This window comes from Crocodylus siamensis, chromosome 3 (genome assembly GCF_052110815.1).
Source record: "Crocodylus siamensis isolate JL-2025a chromosome 3, ASM5211081v1, whole genome shotgun sequence".
Taxonomy (NCBI): domain Eukaryota; kingdom Metazoa; phylum Chordata; order Crocodylia; family Crocodylidae; genus Crocodylus; species Crocodylus siamensis.
The window spans coordinates 155,761,091-155,782,150 of NC_143397.1; the positions used below are offsets into that span (position 1 = coordinate 155,761,091).

Here is a 21,060-nt window from a genome sequence, read left to right on the forward strand (position 1 = left end):
GCAGAGTCCTCTAAGACTACTGACAGATATTCATTTAAAAGCATGATGGAATCTGCTTCCTGATCCCAGCAATAGCATCCTGCCATGCCACGTGTGTGGCAAGATATGCAATTTTGGGATTGGTCTCAGAATCAAGTCATGTCCTACTTGCCATTCCAGAGGATCATGATTCCAGGCTTCTCCTGCACTGAAAAATTGAAATCTGGGTTCCCTACACAAGGAATTATCAGTTGGCTCTGGGACTGAACCAGGACTCCAACTGGCTGTAGTGCAGACCCTGGAGTCGGTCAATGATCACCTGCTTTTTGATCAGCTCTGGGTCCCTGGTGCAGTCCCAGAGCCAGTTGATTGTCAGCCAGCAGGGGCCACATTGTGACCAGTTAGAGTTCTAGTGTTGTCCTGGATCTGGCCAACAATCATCTAATCATCAGCTGGCAGGGACCACACAGGTGCTGGTTCAAGCCCTGGTGCAATCCTGAATGTAGCTGATAACCAACTGCTTTCTAGGGCCTGTTGGTGATCTCAGTGCTCCTTATACTGCCATGCTTTCAATGTAGGACTGATGGAAACCAACCACAAAAACACTACACGTTTTTTTGTGTAATATGTTTGTGGATGGTTTCCCTCTTTGTGGCACCCTAATTAACCAAATATGTGGCTGGGTTACTATTTTAGTTGCTATAAACAGACTACTCAATCATGTCTTAAGTGTAACATTTACCAGGGGCCCAAGCCAGCACTGTGTGCTGGGGCCCAGCTGTCTCACCTCTAGGTACTCTATTGAAGTGTAATTCTGAAGGTTATGCCACCCTGATCAAGTCCCTGAGAAACTGCTTGCAGAAAAGATACATAGGTCCTCTTCCTCCTTTCTCTTTTTTGTGCTCAATCTTAAGAGTAAGATGACTAAGTGTTACCAAAGTAGATACATTAATGGATTTTAAGGAACTTGAACAGGAGAGAAGAGACAGCACTTGAACGCTTTCTGCTCAGTTGAGATGGACTAGGGTCCTTGTTTTTTTCTGCCTTAATTTTAGATGGCTTTAAAATAAATAGTAATAGTTTGAAATTGCAAATGACAGAGCCAAAATCCAGTGCTAAAACTTCCGGTAGGAATTGAGACCATAGATTCTTAGTAGTTTGACTTGGGCTGCTTTGGAACCTGGTATCACTAAAGTCTGCCTCAACAATTTATAGAAATTGTTATGTAATTTCTAACATCAGAAAAAATAAAATATTTTCAATTTATTTAATTGAAGTAGTGTTAAATTTGCATATTTTGATATACTAGACATAAAAAAAAATCCTGATCCTGCAGGAGGTTATTTGATACTCCACTATTTCTGTCCATTCATAATCCTATATTAGAAAGTAGGTTTGGAAGGTGTTGTCAGAAGCATGATAGTTCAGGAAATAGGTGAGAAGCTAGGTTTTTTTGGTGATATCTTTCATTGGACCAATTTAGACAAGCTTTCTGACAAAAAAAGTGCCTTCTTCAGGTTGATAGATTAGAACATTGAGATATTACATGTCCACTTGTGTTTGGGCACCATCTTGTGTCTAACATTTGCAATACAGTCAGCCAAATTTGAAAATATAGATTTTCTATATGCATAAAGCAAAATGCATGCTATAATACTGCAGGGAAATAATAAGTAAAAATTCTAATACAAGGTAGGGAAAATACAAGGATTAGCTAGTTTTAAAGTTGGCCTTTACCTGGTTCATTAATTGAAACTATAATGTACTTATCTTTCTAATATTTCTAAAGTTAAAAAAAGGAAATGATTTAAAGCCATTAAAATGCCACATTCACTTGAATCCAAAATGAGGTTCCCCCCTCTCTCCCAATCAACATGAGGTAAAAAGGCAATTGTCTTACATTCACATACAAGGAAACCACATTAAATATAGAGTCTGTCTTTGAACTGAAATTAAAGCAGCATGTGCTCAGTAATTGAAACCAACTGTGCAGTTAGTTAAACACAGCCAACACTGAACATGACTATAGAATACATGGCCTATATTGGACAAATCTAGTGATGGGAACCTATCAAAAGAGAATAGCTTGGTACAATCCATCTGAATAAGATGTATGGTAGTACCCATTGAGTGAACTCCTCCTCAGCCCCAGGTCTCTTTCAAGTCATGGTGAGCCACTGCATTGTATTCATTTGACTTCTTCATTCCCACACTTGAGCTGTACCTTCCTTTTCCATTTCCAACAATTCCTGTTTCTTCACCAGGCTTAACTGCCTGGCAAACATGATGAAATGAGGCCTCAAACAGTTCACCCAGAATCCTTCCATTGCCCCCTCTCTCAGACTGTCACATATGATTAGTATAGCTCTCCCCTCCACGAGGTGAAGTTGGCCAAAGTTACCATGTACTTCATCTGCATATAATTTTTGAAGAATCCCAGGAGTCATGACAAGAACACCCAGTTCTAGTCATGAGTTGGGGGCTAATTAGCACACGGGTCTTTGTTGTGGAGTATCTGGAGTATATACACACACACTGAAAAGTGCTGAGCTGTGGGGTCACCATGGCTTGAAATGCTGTTAACTGTTGGGACCCATCGCAATGAACTATATGGTAAATCCTGAGCATTCTGACTTTAGACTAATATCATGCCTAGTTTATATTATAGTTTCATAGTTTCTAGGGCCGGAAGGGACCTGAGTAGATCATCTAGTCCGACCCCCTGCCATGGCATGAAATAATACTGGGGTCAAATGACCCCAGCAAGATGTTCATCCAACCTCCTCTTAAAAACCCCCAGGGTAGGAGCCAGAACCACTTCTCTTGGAAGTTGGTTCCAGATCCTAGCCGCCCTGACCATGAAGTAGCACTTCCTGATATCTAACCTAAACCTGCCCTCTGCCAGCTTGTGACTGTTATGCCTGGTCACTCTTGGCAGTGCATGGCAGAATAGTGACTCCCCCAATGCCTGCTAATCCCCCCTGACTAGTTTATAACAGGCCACCAGATTCCCCTCGGCCTTCTCTTTTGGAGGCTGAACAGGTTCAGGTCCCATAGCCTCTCCTCATAGGGCCTGCCCTGCTGACCCCTGATCATAGTTTCATAGTTTCATAGTAGCTAGAGTCAGAAGGGACCTAGGTAGATCATCTAGTCCGACCCCCTGCCTTGGCAGGAAAGAGCACCGGGGTCAGATGACCCCGGCAAGGTGCTCATCTAACTTCCTTTTAAAAATCCCCAGGCTAGGAGCCTGCACCACTTCCCCTGGAAGCTGGTTCCAGGCCCTAGCCGCCCTGACTGTGAAGTAGCACCTCCTAATATCTAATCTAAACTTACCCTCCGCCAGCTTGTGACCGTTATTCCTGGTCACTCCTGGCAGCACACGGGGGAACAAGGACTCCCCCAATACCTGCTGATCCCCCCTGATCAGTTTGTAGCAGGCCACAAGGTCCCCCCTTAACCTTCTCTTGTGGAGGCTAAACAGGTTCAGGTCCCGTAGCCTCTCCTCATAAGGCCTGCCCTGCTGACCCTTGATCATACGAGTGGCCCTCCTCTGGACCCTCTCCATGCTGTCCACATCTCTCTTGAAGTGCGGCACCCAGAACTGCAGCCTGACCACTGCTGCATAGAGGGGGAGGATCACCTCTTTGAACCTGCTTGAGATGCATTTGTGGATGCATGACAAGGTACGGTTGGCCTTCCTGACTGCCTCCCCACACTGCCGGCCCATGTTCATCTTGGAGTCAATGATGACTCCAAGATCCTTTTCCGCCTTTGTGCTGACAAGAGGGGAATTCCCCAACCTGTGGGTATGGTGCTGGTTGTTCCTCCCAAGGTGCATCACCTTGCACTTATCTGTGTTGAATCCCATCCTATTCACATCCGCCCGCCCTTGCAACCTGTCTAGGTCTGATTGTAGCCTGATGCTTCTTTCCAGTGTGCCCACATCCCCCCACATCTTAGTGTCATCAGAAAATTTGAACACGGTGCTTTTTACCCCCTCGTCCAAATCGCTGATGAAGATGTTGAACAGTGCGGGCCCAAGGACTGAGCCCTGCGGAACCCCACTGCCCACGTCCTTCCAGGTTGAGAAGGACCCAACCACTACCACCCTCTGGGTGTGGCCCTCCAGCCAGTTGGCGACCCATTTGATTGTGTAGGTGTCGACACCACAGCCCCCCAGTTTCTTAATGAGAACGGGGTGAGAGACAGTGTCGAAAGCCTTCTGGAAGTCCAGGAAGACTATGTCCACTGCTACACCTGCATCTAATGATCTGGTAATCTGATCATAGAAGGCCACCAGGTTGGTCTGACAGAACCTGCCACTGATGAACCTGTGTTGGTTGCCCCTAAGCATGCAATCCCCTGCTGGCCCCTCATGGATGTGTGCCAGCATAATTTTCTCAAACAGCTTGCCTAGGATCAAGGTAAGACTAACTGGCCTATAGTTTCCTGGGTCCTCCTTCCTCCCTTTCTTGAAGATGGGAACCACGTTGGCCCTCTTCCAGTCCTCCAGCACCTCACCAGAGCACCACAAGTGCTCATAAAGCCATGCCAGGGGTCCTGCAATGGCCTTGGCCAATTTCTTTAGAACTCTAGGGTGGAGATCATCTGGGCTGGCTGACTTGAATATGTCCAACCCCTCCAGAAGCTCCCTAACTAGGTCCTCGCTAACCTTTGTCCCAGGTGTGCCTCCCCTGGGGCCCAAGGGGGGCCCTGCAGGGAGGTGGCTGTTCTGGTCCCTACTTAGGAAGACGGAGGCAAAGAAATCGTTAAACATGTTAACTTTGTCATCTGGTGTGACGACCAAATTTCCCAACATGTCCTGCAAGGGCCCTATGTTACCTGGGACCTTCTTTTTGCCCCCTATGTATTTAAAAAAGGACTTCTTATTGTCCTTAATTTGAGAAGATAGTCCTAATTCCATCTCTGCCTTGGCCTTCCTAACTGCCCCTCTACATCCCCGACCGACTGCAGAATAGTCCTCCCTGGTGATGACCCCTTCTTTCCATTGGGTATACGCCTCCTTTTTAGCAAGGAGACATTCCCGGCTGCTTTTGGTGAGCCATGGAGGTTTGTGTGCTCTCCTTGTCCCTTTGATCCTCATTGGGATTATCTTCCTTTGGGCTTGGAGGATCGCTTCCTTAAGGAGCGACCACTCTCCTTGGACATCTGGCTCCCCTCCCCTCTGGAACCTCAACACATCCCCAACTATCCTCCTTAGCTCGTTGAAGTTTGCCCTCCTGAAATCTAGGGCTGCTGCCTTACTGCATGCCTTCACCACCTTGCGCTGGATGGTAAATTCCAGCAGGCAGTGATCACTGTCGCTCAGGCGGTCGAGCACCCACAGCCCCCTCACCAAGTCATCACCTGTGGCCAGCACTAGGTCCAACAAGGCGTCCCCCCTGGTGGGGCTGTGCACCTCCTGGGTTAGATGGAGGTCCTGCACTCTGTTTAAGAACCTACATGAGCAGTCAGACCTGGCTGACTGCTCCTCCCAGCAGATGTCCAGGAAGTTCAGGTCCCCCATGACTACCACATCTTTAGCCTTCACTACCTCTGTGAACTGACCTAAGAATTCCTGGTCAAGCTCTTCTCCCTGGTTGGGAGGTCTGTAGTAGATCCCCACCGATAAGTCTCTCTCCCCTCGACTGCCTTGTACTCTAACCCAAAGCACCTCAGAGTGCCCCTCCTCTGACTCCTTGCTAATTGACTAGGATATGTATTCCTCCTTGATATAGAGTGCCACGCCCCCACCTCTCCTTCCTATCCTGTCCCTCCTGTACAACCTATAGCCCTTGACATTCACCGCCCAGTCAAGCATAGAGTCCCACCACGTTTCCGTGATCCCCACTATGTCCGGGCTGGTGTCAGCCATCAGGAGAGTGAGTTCCTCCTGCTTGTTTCCCATGCTACGAGCATTTGTGTGAGGCATTTGAGGCCTTCTGTGGATGTGTGTACTGTCTCCCTAGTCCCAGCATTGGCCTGGCCCCCATTGCTTACTTGTTTGCTTGTTTTGCTCATTGGTCTGGGCTGGGCTGTAGTTGTGGGTGTTGTTTGGTCTGGCAATCTGATGTTTCCTCCGCCCTCATCTTCCCCTTCCCCCGATAAGCCTAGTTTAAAGCCCGCCGGAGGAGGTCCGCCAACCTAGAAGAGAACACATGCTTACCTTTAGGGGAAAGGTGGAGCCCATCCCATCCAAGTATGTCTCTCGTCATGATGTGCCAGTCATGGCTGAGGAAGCCAAAGCCCGCCTCGAAGCACCATTCCTGTAGCCACCAGTTGGTCTCCACGATGCACGTTTCATGCCATCTGCCTCGTCCTCATTGGCAGGATAGAAGAGAAAAACACCTGTGCGCCCATCTCTTTCAGCACGCACCCCAGAGCATGGTAGTCCTCCATCAGGTGATTGGGGGTGCTCCTGGCCGCATCATTAGTGCCCACATGGACTAGGACCATGGGATAATAATCGGTGGGCTGGATTATGGTCTAGAGCATCCCTTTCACGTCCTGAATCCTTGCTCCAGGTAGGCAGTAGACTTTGCATGCCGAGGGGTCCCGGTGACAGATGGGGCCCTCCGTACCTCTCAGGATGGAATTGTCAATGATGCTTTCTCCTCCTGGCCTGCTTGTCTCCTTCAGCTTGCATGGGACGCGGTGAACGTGGAGTTGCCTCCTCCCCGGTTTTGTCGTCTCCTTCCTCCTCCTCCAGGGCTGCCAGGGCCTCATACCTGTTCTCCAGCTGGACTGGAGGAACTGGTGCTGCCATGTTACGAGCAGCCCTGGCACGGGAGGTGACCGTCTGCCACTTAGCACTGGAGGGCTCATCTTGAGGTGCATCCTCCTTGGTCATACAACCCTGCAGGGAAAGAAAATATCTGTCAGTTTCCTCCTCTGCCTCTCGGATTCCCCTCAGCCTGCTAACCTCCTCCTGGAGCTCCCTCACCTGCACCTCCAGGACCCTAACGCCTGCAGGACAGGTGTGGGGGTCCCCAGTCCCTGCCCTCCCAGGCCTTGCTGGGCAGATCCCGCAGGCCAGGGGGTTGGGGGATGCCAGCCCCTCCATGGGCTCTGTCTGAGTGGAGGCCTCAGACAAGCCCTGGGAAGGCCACACACCCCGGGCAGGGGCCTTGGTAGCACTCTGTGTCAAGACCATCATAGGAGTTGCTGCCTGTTTCTAGCTGGATGCAGTGCCTCTGCCCTGCACTTGCAGGAGTCAGCCTCTGGGCCCTTCCTGCTCACCCTCCGATGCAAACGCCGGTGCACTCTTACAGAACGTGTCTGTTTGCATGCTCTGTTTGCGTGGCTCCCTACCAGCTCAGCTAAGAGGGATCCGGGGGGCTTCCCCTCCGGATCCGGCTCAGCTGCTTCGGTTCCTCTGCCCCACTTACCTTAGGGGGATCAGGTGCTGCTGCCCCTGCTGCTGCTCCGTTTGCCTCTGCTGCCGCTGCTGCTCTCACCTCTACTCCACATCTGGTAAGGGGGCACATGTGTGTGTAAGACACACGTGTGCTTGTGTCCTTCCTCTCCCCACTGCTCCTGGCTATCTTACATATAGATAGGTGCCCAAGTGATACTTAAAAATGTGTTTATGCAATATCTGTGCTAAACTTTCAGCAGTTTTAAAAAAGATAATGTGCATCAATTCTATAAGAGCTAAGTGTATGTGTAACTTATGCAAATGACTACAGATTTTTTTTTTCAAGGTCAGTTTTTTCAAATTTGCTTCTCACTTTCATGTACTTACAAAAAACAGGATCTAACAGTAAGGCCGGGGGGAAGGAGCTAGAGGGAGAAGAAGTTGGGGAATAACAAATAAAGGGGTTAAATCTGACCCCGCAGATTTATTTTCCCTGCTGTAGCAGTGGGACAATTTTGAAGCAAACCTCTAATAATTAGATTCTATAATTGGAAAATAAAATCAAATTTATAATTTTTTCATATGTAGAATCTAATTATGGGGGGGCATCTTATAATCAGGGTCATCTTATATTTGAGTAAATGTGTTAATATTGCATATTCAATAATATGCATAATCATATTTATAATATGTTCATTGTGCTGAAATATGTTGTTGATTCATTTCTCATCTAGTCAGTATCTTCAGAGATACCCATTCAAAACTGCTTTGGGGCATGGCAGAAGTTGGCAAAGGTTTTGATCCAATAATAAAGTAAAGTAACCAACCATCCCAAATTTTCTGGGACAGTTCCAGGTTTGGAGCTGTGTCCCCATACCTTCCAAAAATCACTGGAATTGGAGTTTCCCCCACATTTTTGAAAAAGTGGTCCAACCTTCTCAGTGTTCCCCAAGAGTCATACCGTATTCAGTGTTTTTGCTGGAAAAAGATTTCTGATTTCAGAGGTCTGTGGAACATTCTGGATGTTATCCCATAATTTGCTTCTCAAAGTTGTCACTTTATTATGAAGAAATGTCTTCATTTTGATTTTACCTATTTGAATCAGTAATAGTTTGGTGGAATTGAATGGGCAAGTTTGACTGTCTTACGTTATCAAAATCTACCTTTTGTGAACAATCGGCTTATCCCCTGGATTTACCATTTGCTTTAATATTTGTGGTCATAGGCATGAAAATGTTTGAAGTTTAGGTTAATTTCTAAAACCAAGCCCTGCAACCTACCATCTCCCTTATTCCGGCCTCTTTCTCCATTTTGTGCAGACTTCTTCAGGAAGTATTATGATCAGCCACATCTCTCCACTCTATTCAGTTGGTGACATCTTAAACTCATTCTGTTTGAGTCTGTTCCACTACTGTCTTGCAGCCTTCATTCTTGAGCAAGGCCCAGAAGACCCTCTTCTGTCTCATTGAATTATCGCTTTAAATTGCAAAAGGCACATTGGAGCTAATTTTCTTTGTGTGCTAGAGGACCGATGAACTTTCAATCTTGCTTGCTGCTTTGCTCCATTCACATGAGAACTATTAATTAAAAAATCCTGAAGATTAATTGATTTATTGTTTTATCTAACCACAAACTTTAGGGGATCACCTCTTGGAACTAGTGTAAGTAATATGTAGGCAGTGCTTATTCACATTTTTATTTATTTATTTAAGAATGGGTTTCATTTCTTTTCCTGACTATTGTTGACATCTTCCTGTTTACTCAGTCTGAAGTTGTGATGCTTCCTTACTAATCTAGCCCATGGCTTTATTGTACCAGTGCTCAAATACTTTTTCTTATATCAACAGACACTTATTCTTATCTGAGTTCATGTTTACTTCCCAGTATGTTCTTGCTCCCTCTGCCTAAAGAAACTTTTGCTCCACTCTTCCCTTTCCCTTCTAAGCTTTTTGAGGCTTTGGATGTGCACTGTTCACTCCACCAACCCAACTTGAATGCCTCATTGCTTGGCCTTCACTGCAGTCATCAGTAACTACGTTCTTCTTGCCATATTTAAACATGTCTTCTACATAAACCTCCTTACAATACTTTCTGTTACATTTTGCAAAATCCTCTCTTAATACTTTGTCCTGCTGGAGTGTCTACAGCTCTGCTCCCCTGGCTTTTCTGACTCAATGATACTCTATCACAGTTTTCCCTAGTGGCATCTCTTTTCCTTCCTCTCCCTCTCTTGTGGCATCCCTCAGTCTTCTGTCCTTGTTATCCTCCCTTTGGATGCCTTTGCTGGGTAATTTAATCTACTTTCAGGGGTGTAGGTTGTAGCCGCTTTGGTCTAAGGACATAGGCAGATAAGGTTCTTTGGGTGAATCTGATATCTTTTATTATTTAAGTTGGTCTAACAAAAGATATCAGATTCACCCAAAGAACCTTGTCAATCTACTTTCATCCACCCTTCTCGTATACCCCCAAAGAAGAATTCTAAGTTTCCTCTTGGGTGTTCCACTATCTCAGTGTTAAACTGTGTGAAGCCCTTTTTTTTTCTTCCTTTCCTTTCCTTCCAAAACTGTCTCTCACAACTTCTCTCTCAAAGAAGAAAATTCCTCCCTCTTTCATCTTAATATCAATATTCCTTGATCCCCCTCACTGGATCTGGGTCTGAATCATGTATTAAACAGGATTAGCTCCTAATGGCTCCTTACAATAGTGACAGAGAGAGCATCTGTGCTGTACTAGCACATTGGTGCTGACTGGTATAGTGCCCTATCAGCAGCTGTGTGTTCCTGCAAAAAGATCTGTTGTGGGCATGGTGGTGATTAATTTTGATGGTGTTTTAATGTAGTTTAGAATATAAACCTTTTTGTAACAAACTTAAAAACTCAGCCAAGGGCAATTGAAAGTTGGGGAAGGTTTCCCAGGCTTTTGAGCAAACTGAACTGACATTTCACAGAAGCTGATCTAGTTTACTGGTTTTCTCTGAAAGCCAGTCAAAACCAGCAATTTTAACTTAGTTGAACTCTAGCTTTTGAAATTGTTTGTATGAATTCAGAATGCACAGAGATACTTAGGAACCTACAAAGAAGCAAACAGAAAAAATAAAACCTCCAGTCTTGGAGGGACCCTGTGAACCATCCATCTTGAGTTTTCAACCTTTGTTATTATTGTTAGTTTAAATGCATCAAATTTTAATTTCTGAAAAGAAACAAAATGATGAAAACAAGGAAAAGTAAATATGAGACTTGACACAAAAGGCCATTAAAGGGCCATCATGGAAATAAGCATTCATGATCAACCAGTTACATATTTATGCTGTTTAAAAGGTGTATTGTTTTGCTGGTAGACCATAGCAGCTCTGTTGGAGCTATTTCAACCTATTGGATAATTAAGTGGCTTTTGATGCATGCAGTAAATTTGAAGATACATATTATAGCTATTATATTCTACTGGGTGACTATGCATTTGGGAAATGTACAAGTTTTGTTAACATTCATTATTTGCTTATTAAACTGTAACAGCTCTGAAGAAGCTGTTATAATCGATTATAGAAATTTTTATTTAGGCACATTTTTAAAGGTGGATTTTTTTACATGCTATATGAAGCCATTAAGTTCTACAGGATAAATCTGTTCCTCATTTGCAGTCACTGAAGCAGCCCTTTACAATTCCCTAAAATGCAGCTTTTTCAATATTATGCATCTGCATTACTATAAGACCAAAATACTACTACTACTACTACTACTAATAATAATAATAATAATGCCAGCATAGGGCAAATACTTTCTTGAGAAATGACTTTCAAAAGTCTTTATTGTTCCCCTTTCACATTAATCAAATCAATCATTAGATCACTTGACAACTTTCAAATATTATATTGAACTCTTTATGTGTTGTTTAACCTCTAAGAAATGCTTAAACCAGTCCATTAGCATTGATTACATTCAGCTTTAATTAAAAATCAGCTATTTAAAAATTATGATAGCACTGTCTTTTAATACAAGGAATGTCAATATAGCTACTGCTATGAAACACTGATTAAAATCTTAAAAATGTAAGAGTAAATCTTTTATTTGTACTATTTTAAGTCATTTTGAAGAAGAATTGTTGCCATCCCAGTACCTGAAAATTGTCAAAAACTGAGTTGTATAGTTTCTTTATCACCACGTGTAGTTCATAATGATGGAATTGTGGTTGCCTATGCAAACTAATAGCTTATGGCCTTCAGTACAACTTTTTACTCCACAGCTTTAATTGTGTTAGTGACCTAATCCTACCAGTTTGTGGGCCTTATGGCAAAACTGTTCAATCTTTGTTCAACCTTTAACAGAAGGGTGAATTTTTTTTGTGGATTTTCTTTGTTATCAAAATATTTCCAAAGTGTATGATCTCTTTTGGAAAATAAGTGTTCCCATAAGTACATACATAGATAGATATCTTCTTTCACTGGCACGAGTATTTATGTAAAACAGATTTTCTGCACATTCTAATCTGAATTCTTTGCAGATACGATAAAATTGAAAAATTGTGGCAAGAGTTCACTAAGTTTAAACATGATTGTGAACCATGAACCACAGTTTAATAAGCTGTTCGTGTGTCTTCAGGTTTGCATCAGCAATATACCTAACAGTTGTATTCATTACCGCTCTTGAGAAACACATGCCATATCGTTCATTACTATTTAAGGTTGCATTATCATTCATATATGTTTGAATATAGAGTGCTGGAGGATTTGCTACTTAACATATGTTTTCCTCCATTTTATTTTAGCTCCCTGTGAATCCAACGCATTCTTTTGCCATAGTAATATGTGTATTAATAACACATTGGTGTGCAATGGACTTCAGAACTGTGTGTATCCTTGGGATGAAAACCACTGCAAAGGTAATAAGCAGAATTGGAATTGTTGAGATGAAAGACCATACAGGGATGTTGAGATCACAGACCACCATTATCCCCAATTACTTTTTAACCCGGTGCCAGATTGGGTCAGGATTGAGCAAAAATAAATGACAGAAAGAAAACAGGTGAAAATGTGGGTGAACATGCATAAATTGTTAGTATTTCTTTTGCTTTGACTTGCTTATATATGTTATGACCCATTGCCGTGTTCTTGGACTCTGTAGCCTATCTTTGCATATATTTGGAATTTTGTCTGTTTTCCACGGGTGAAATTTGTATAGATAACTTTAAAAGTGGCAGCTGGTAGGAACAGACAGCTGGTTTTTAGACTCTTGCCTATAATAACAACATTGAAATCCAAGATGCAGCAGGAAAAATCCTGTACCAAGCAGACAAATCCACGCATAATCTACCAGTCAACTTAAAATGTCAAGAATTAACATTGTAAACCAGGCATGAAGTTTCGTTCATGAAGACATTGACATTCCTGACCAAGTTGGACAATAGTTTCCAGGTGGCACTCTCTACTTTCAAACAAAAAAAAGAAAAAGAAGAAAAATAAAAATTCCGTATCTATGTTTCCTTCAGAGGAAAAGACTTAGCTGACGCTTATGACAGGCTATGGAGACTATTTGCTTTTTCTGTTACTGCAGATTTGTTCCTAGAAACAAGAGAGATGCCAAATTTAGGAACCAATCAAGAAAAAAAATTCAAAATGAGATGGATTAGCAGCCAGCCTATAAATCTGCTGAAGCCTGTAAAATCCTGACAAGCCGTTAAATGAAGTAAACCATAAATGAACTTGTGCTGCAAGAGAACACAGCAAAACAGTTAAAAGGAATAATATTCCTCACAGAAACTATGCTTACAATTGGGGAAGAATAGTCTAATTTTCCCTTTTTACTTTATCAGTGAGAAAAAACCCTTTAACTTCTCATTTGTTTCTAGAAAGTATTGCATCTTCCTTTTGCCAAATGCCAGGCTGAAGCTGCATCATTTCCATTAGGTCCTGTGTTTATTTATTCACCATTATAGTTCTTACTAGAGAAGCAGATTTGCTGGTCAGATCCAGCAAATAAGCTGATTGCTGTGCTGCTGGGCTTTTTTTAATCTGGTGCTACTGCTTTTCCCAGTTCTTCATTAGTCAGTTGGAGGATCCTGATACCAATCTGCTGTACCAACACAAGGACTTGAAATTTGCCTTCTAAGCATCATACAGACTGCAAGGAAAGTGTTTGTTGGGCAAGCAGGTGTATTACTTTTTTGGTGTGAATGGTTTTTATTTCAACTGTATGTCACTCTATTATGCATTAAAGGGACAGTAAAAATGTGCTGAATTAAAAGTTAAGGCTATATCACACTTTCATAGTAAATATCATAATCCTGAAAGACCTGTTACAAAGAGGTGTGAACCCTCCACTTTAGCCTCAGCTCTCATAGTTCAGTCATCAGCTCACTGGGCATCTATGAATTAGAAAAAAACCCACAGAGAATTATGCTATAAAGAGGGATGAAACTGCATTGTGTTTCTGGGAGTCTTCTGAGGATTTTAAATGCCAAGCAAACTGATATTTTAAAAGTTTTTCTAACCAAGGGATAGATTGATATCTTGCCATCTGTTTTACATAAAGGGTAATCAGCCTTTGTGCTTAGGCCAAGGGTATTCTGAAGAGTTGTATTAATTAACTTGAATATGGACTTTGTGGTGGATAAAACAAGTAATGGGTTATATGGGATTATTTTTCTGAAAATCTTATCAGTTTTCTCCTGATTCAGCTCAATCTTTGAATTCTGTCAGCAGTTCCAGTCAATGCATTAGTATTAGGCATTCAGATGAGTTCCAGTTATTTTTTTAATCCTGTAAACCACTGCTGTTTCACTTTACTTACTTCTCAGTGGACGTGTCTACATGTTCATTAATACGCTTTTGCTACTGTGCATTAAATTTAGTACTTCTAATGTGAGGTACTAACTAAATGCCCATGAGGCTGCCCTAATGCATAGTAGTGAAAGTGTATGTATTTTTAGTGATGCTTAATGTGCTGTAGTCCAGTTTTACAGTGTGTAAGCCTATTAGCACAGTTTTTGCCATAATTCTCTAATGCACAGTAAAATAGGCTACTAATGCCTTACTACATATATTTAGTGACGGGGAAGGAAAGCAAAAGAGAAGTGTCAAGTAACAGACTTGTGATGTGTTTTGGAGTAGACTGGAGATTGGGGATAACTTTAGCAGCAGCTTGAGAAAGTAGACATTACTTTTATACGCTTGAGTTTGGGCTACATCCTGCTTACCACTTGGTAGGCCTCAAAACCATCATGTTTATTTTTTAATTGGAGATTAACACTGTGATTTTCTTCTGTCACACAGAAAAAAGAAAAGCTAACCTATTGGATCAACTTACCAATACCAGTGGCACTATAATTGGGGTGACCTCTTGCATTGTGATCATCCTCATTATTATCTCTGTTATAGTACAGATCAAACAGCCTCGTAAAAAATTTGTCCAAAGGAAAACAGACTTTGATCAAACAGTATTCCAGGAGGTGTTTGAGCCTCCTCATTATGAGTTATGCACTCTTAGAGGTACAGGGCCTACAGCTGACCTTGCTGATGTTGCAGATGACTTTGAAAATTATCATAAACTGCGGAGATCATCTTCAAAATGCATTCATGACCATCACTGTGGATCACAGTTGTCTAGCACTAAGGGAAGCCGTAGTAACCTCAGCACAAGAGATGCTTCTATCTTGACAGAAATACAACCCCAGCCTGTAAAGCCTCTCATCCAGCCCATGAACAGGAGAAATATCCTTGTTATGAAGCATAGCTACTCACAAGATGCTGCAGATGCGTGTGAGATAGATGAAATTGAAGAGGTACCAACTACAAGTCACAGGCTGTCCAGACATGATAAAGCTGTCCAGCGGTCAGTATCAATAGATTTTTGATGAAGACTATTACATAAGGACTTGATTGCCTCAAATATTTTTCTTCATTTTTTTTCTTTACTCTTTGTTTCTCTTCCTATTTATAGCTTATGTCATTAAATTTTCTCTCTTTATCTCTACCCCTACTCTTCAAGCCCCTCACATCACACTCTTTGTCTTTCTATCTTTTTCAATCTATCTTTTTCTTTTACTGTTTTACACACACACACACACACACACACACACACACACAAAGCAGGTATAATTTTTACTTAACCAAAGAAGATTTTGTGAAAATCTAAGTTTTTGAAAGAGCTACATGCATGTGGTTTCCTTAAAGCTAAGAGGTGGCCTTCTGTACTGCCCACAACTCATAACAACAACAGTAACAATGGAGTCCAAATCAATAGCAAAATATAATTATCTATTTTCATACATGGCAGACTAATAAGAAACACTTCTGAGATAAGGAAACCCTTTTCTTATTAAAGTTTGTTTTCTATAAAGTGAATGGCAATATTTTCAAAACATTTACAATATCTATCTATTCTGTTATTAACCATAATCTCACTGCTTGTCATATTATTATTATACATATATATCATTTAGAATATGAGACATTATAGTGCTTATAGAATATTCTTATATATTTACATATAAAAATGGCATTGAGAAGAGTCTTTCTAATCACTAAAAAAGTAGAGTCTGGCATGATATTTTTAATACAGAAATTTATTTTTATTGTGTATTGCACCTTGAATGCCTGTAAATATGAATGATTAAAAGTTTACAAGTAAAAGAAAAGAAAAACAGAAACAGTTATGAACCACTTATTTGGAAAAGAGCACTCAGAAACTTTTTATATGTATTTGTATGTCTTGCATGCATTACTGATGCGCTTCCTGTGGTTGTTTACATGCTTTCCATATTTTCTTTGCACATTTAAGGCATCTCTAACTCTTTAAAATTCTTCAATTATTTTAATCTATTTGCATGCCAGTATTAATGACTTGGTACACATTGACCAGATTATCAAGGTATACTGTTTATTAAGTATCTATATGCATATATTTCTTTTTTTTCTATGCAAACATTATTATGTTGAATGAAATAGCCATAACATTCCAGGTTCTGCCTCATTGGGTCTCTAAGCAAACATGAGTCTGAGTACAACACAACTAGGGTCTAAAAGACAAACTTGAGGTAAGTAAATATATAAATGAATGTCAAATGCTTCATCTGTTGCATTCCATTTTATTCTGTTACATACGGAAATGTCTGATGTTTCCAAGTTGTATGCTAGCTAGTTAACAATTTGCATATAAAATATCAGCTTTGAATGTTGAGAGAGTTGCAATTACATATTGATGATTACTTGCACATTATAAACTAAACATTATACTCTATTAAATTCTCATATTCAACAGTACTGTAATCATTCCATAGCTAAATATAACCTTCATTTTAAGCACACTATGAAGACAGATGCTTTGCATGGCTTGGGTGCTAAACTTGTGTGTCTGTGTATGTATGTGTGGGAGAAAATAAAATTTTATAAATGTCCCAGCATGTGATATGCTATGTAAAACATAGCCTAACCTATTTTAGTCACAAAGATATGGAACTATATGCTGTCAGTTCATTTTATTCATGCAACATTGTGAGGTGTTAGAGGAGTGGGACGTGGGGCAAGGAGATACCGTTAATTTTAAGTTTTAATATTTGCCACTTACAATTAATTTTAATTAAATGGTTTACTAGGCCGTTCACTTCCTTTAATCTGCTATCACTGACACTTAACCTGAATAAATATAATCTCAATTTTTATAATGAAATTATAGGCCGATGACAGACTGGCACTTATATATGTCATATATGTATATATGTATGTTTCTATGTGTATATATGTATATATCATTTTATAGGGGAAAATGTGTAAAATGCTTTAATAGTTTTGTGATAAGTAGATAAGTATTTGTCTACCTATATTTTCCTTTATGGGGAGAAAATGTTTTAACTTTGTTTTGTTTTCAGAGAAGAACTATTTATACAAACATGGGAACTGTGAAAGGAAAATCTATAATGAATTATTTCAACTGTCAAAAGAAAGTGGACATGTTTCTAAATTCATTCCACTGCCTTTATCCAAACCTAAGAATTACAGACATTTCTTACTTCCTCAGCAAGATATTCCCATTGCACAATAACATGTTTATTTTGTAATTTGGTTGCTGGCCACCAAGTGCTCCTTAGTTTCTAAATACATTTTGAGATTTACTGGAAACTTGAAGAAGAAATTAATTCTTGATTGAGACTATCCTAGATTTATTTTTTATCTTAGTTTTATTTTGGTTGCTGTTTTATGTCTCTGTTAACTATTTGTATGTTGTGTGATATGTGAAAGAAGGTGATTTACATTGAAATTTTGTTATATGTACATTGTTTTCATTATATAGACTGCTTGAGAATAGTGCGCTCCTGGGTGATTTTGAACATGCTACAATGAAATGTGAAACTATCGACCACGGAAACACCAGCTAGAGGTTTTATGGACATTCGACCAGCTATTCTCATATCATGATAAAATTCAGCAAACAGTATTGAGTAAATTTAATAGATGGCAATAAGACTATGGTTATTATTATTAGTCTTTCCCCATCTTTTCACGTGCTCTTCTTCTCCTTCTCCTTCCCCTTCTCCTTCTCTGTGTCTCTTTTCTGTACCTGCTCTTTTAGTTACAATATAAGATACCCAATTTTGAATTTCAGGAATAATTTATTGAAATCAGGTATTTAGCCATTCATCATCACTTCAACAGAAATGGTTTTGGGATAAGCATCTAGCAATATGACTGAATTTGACACTGAGAAAATAATCTGCATGTATGTTACTGAATATTTGAGTTGGCAAAAAATCCCTTTTATTAGATACATTGTAAAAAGCATGCATTCACAATTACTGCTGTTGTTGTTCCATTTTTTGTGTCATATGCTTGCTACTTGTAACTTTTTATATAAAGGTACATAAAACAATGTATAATGATTTCTTACCTTGAGTTTTAAGGTAATGTTTTCATTTCCTTAATCAAAACCCAATGGAAATTGACCAAGTCTGTTTTGTGTACTTAGCAATGTTTAATTTTTAGAAACTAAAGATCAAGGCTAGCAAACTACATCTCTAAAATCATCCCCTTCTCTCTCTCCCCAACCAGCCAATCAATCAGGCAAACCAAGAAAACACATCTTACTTAAATAATTTTCAGCAGGTTAAAATGTTTGCACAGCAAATAAAGATTTTCACCGGTAGGTTTAATTAAATTGAATTAAAGGATAAAAACATGGGGGAAAAGAAATCATTGATTCTGTCCTCCGAGCTGAAATGTAACTTCCACAGCCTTCAAGAGTGTTTCCCAGAAGTTGCACTTTTAAGAAGTATAAGATCAGACCTTTGTTGGTTATATTAAATTTATAGCTCGAGACTAATTCTGGAGATATATGGCTTACCACTGCATATATAGTAATACCAGCTGCAATTCATGAATGAAGATGCATGTTGATATGTAATTAATATTAAAACTGATCCTTAATAATTAAATTCAGTAAAAAAAAAAAAATACAGTGAGTACATTCTAAATGATCCAGAAGAGTATATAAAAAATTAAAATATATATGTAGTTTCTTTGGTACCTCCATGGCCCAACGCAAGACCTGTAGTTTAGTTTACCCCATTTGACTTTTGCCTGACTAAAGATCATAAGAGTTGGTCATGTGTTGTTTCACACAGAATTATTGCAAAAGTTTGACATAGTTTTCAACCTGGGCAGGTGGTAGGGAGGGAAAGAAGCTAAGAGCATTTCACCAAGCTCTGAAAAAGATCTCTTTCTGAAAAGGAACAGACCTATCTACTTGTGTTACATTTACTTTTTTATTCTAAAAATAACCCGATAAGAAAATGTGGCTCAAACCTCATACTGCTAAAGAATGGTACAAAAAAATCAAAGTTTAAAATGAAATTATATTTGTCAAATCTTTTGTGTATGTACTCTGTATACTAACTGCAAACAGAGGAAATCCAAACATGTTTCTGCAAATCTGACTTAGGAATGCACAAGAACAATATTTTTATAGCAGCATACCTCACTTTTGTACTATGTGTATTTGTAATATACTTTAATATTCCAATTTAGCTTTACTAGTTTATTACTGGTTACAGGTCACATACATCAATCCTACTTTCCATGCCATCAAGTGAATTTCACCACTGAATTCAATGGCACTCCTACATTTATATATGGTCAGTTTCCATATTATGACTTCAGTTTCAAAATTTGGTAGCAGGTCACTGTTTTTCTAATCTTTTTAACATGCTGTTGGATATTAATTTCTTAAGACCATTGTGACAACATTTCTACCACTTCCAGACTTAGCTCTAAGTTTTTTTCCATTATGAAATCAAGGATGGAAGAATGAAGAACTTAGTAGTTTTTGGCGTACTGTAATATAAATCCATGTTACATCTTTGCTCATTTAGTATGAGGCTGCATAAAGATAGAACAGGGAGACGGAAATTTGACATGACTGCATTACTCATGACTGTTAGTGAGTTTTTCAGTTCACCTCAAGCAGATGCTTCTTTAAGGATGGGAATTTCAAAGGAACCTAATGAAGAGAGGCACCCAAATCCCATTTAACTTCAATCAGAGCTGGGCACTTAAATCTCCTTAGCTTATTGGAAAATTCCAGCCTTTCCAGGTCCTCATTGTGTGTTCTATAAAAACCCATATATTAAAAAAACCTATTTTAGAAATGCTATATAGACCTGTTTCAAGGTCTCTTAAAATCCTTTAAATGCATTTATTTTTAAATCAGCATCTTAGGATATACCTAAACTAAAAACAAAGGTGTAATTGCAACATGAATAGGTTTCCCTTTGTCTAGATAGTATGGATAACAACAAAATGAAGATATAGTGACAAAGACTAGAAATTCAAATACTTAGCCAGGCTCCCTGTACTGATATACTACAGTGTCTTCACTACAGTGTTACCTCAGCAAGCTGCAATCATACCTTTATTTGCAGTGTAAATAGACTTTGACTTAGCATGTCAGTGTTTGATGAAGAAACCCCCCCCCGTAAAACAGGGAAAAGGGTGCTTACTTACTTTGTAAGCACTTTGAGATATACGAATAATGAAAACTGCATCAGAAGTTAGAACCGAAACAAAAATATAAGTTTAATATTCCACCAATTAACAAAAGATCAAGCCAAATTATGAAATGTCATGTGAAATGAGCATTCTGAAAACTTTAGTTTTGGGACTACGTCAATATTTTAGGGACCTAAGACTGGAAAGTGCCTCCTGGGCCATTTCATAAAATTTTAATAATGTTAAGATATTTTGTTTCAACTTTTATATTACATGTTAATTTTTAATGTTTTAATAACATGCATTTAATATTAATATAATGGCAGAATAGAGAAGGGCATACTATTATATATAGTATTCAAATAAATGGTAAAATTAATCTTTTAATATACTCTAAAACTCCATAAGAAGAATAAGGTTTTTGACAATGTCACGTTCCACCCCCCCCCCCCCCAAAAAAAACAAAAAAAACAAAACCAGTTTGGCCTTCTTCCCCCTAGAAAAAGTAATTGAAACTGCCACATCCCTGTGACACATTTTTATATTGTTGAAGCTATTTCTCAGCATATAACTCTTTTAGCCAAACTTTCTGCCCAGCTGCATAAAGGAACTTCTGTAGCAGATGTGTAAGATGGACAACAATACTGAAAGATTAGCTAGTCTAGTCCTAATCCGTTCATTGTCCATACCTACCCTTCCTTTAGCCTTTGAGTAAGATTGCTATCGAGGGTACCAAAGAAAGGTCTGGATGTAT

The 21,060-nt window shown here is 39.9% G+C and overlaps 1 protein-coding gene across 1 annotated transcript in view; it reads left to right on the forward strand.

The window, feature by feature from the left end:
* NETO1 (neuropilin and tolloid like 1) overlaps positions 1-18,575 on the forward strand; it is a 109,643-nt gene extending 91,068 nt beyond the window's left edge. The window contains exons 8-11 of the mRNA XM_090037298.1: positions 12,098-12,211; positions 14,601-15,159; positions 16,289-16,363; positions 17,195-18,575. Coding sequence (XP_089893424.1) covers positions 12,098-12,211; positions 14,601-15,159; positions 16,289-16,349 — 734 coding nt within the window. The 3' untranslated portion in view covers positions 16,350-16,363; positions 17,195-18,575. The remainder of the gene's footprint in view (positions 1-12,097; positions 12,212-14,600; positions 15,160-16,288; positions 16,364-17,194) is intronic.
* Positions 18,576-21,060: the final 2,485 nt, after the last annotated feature.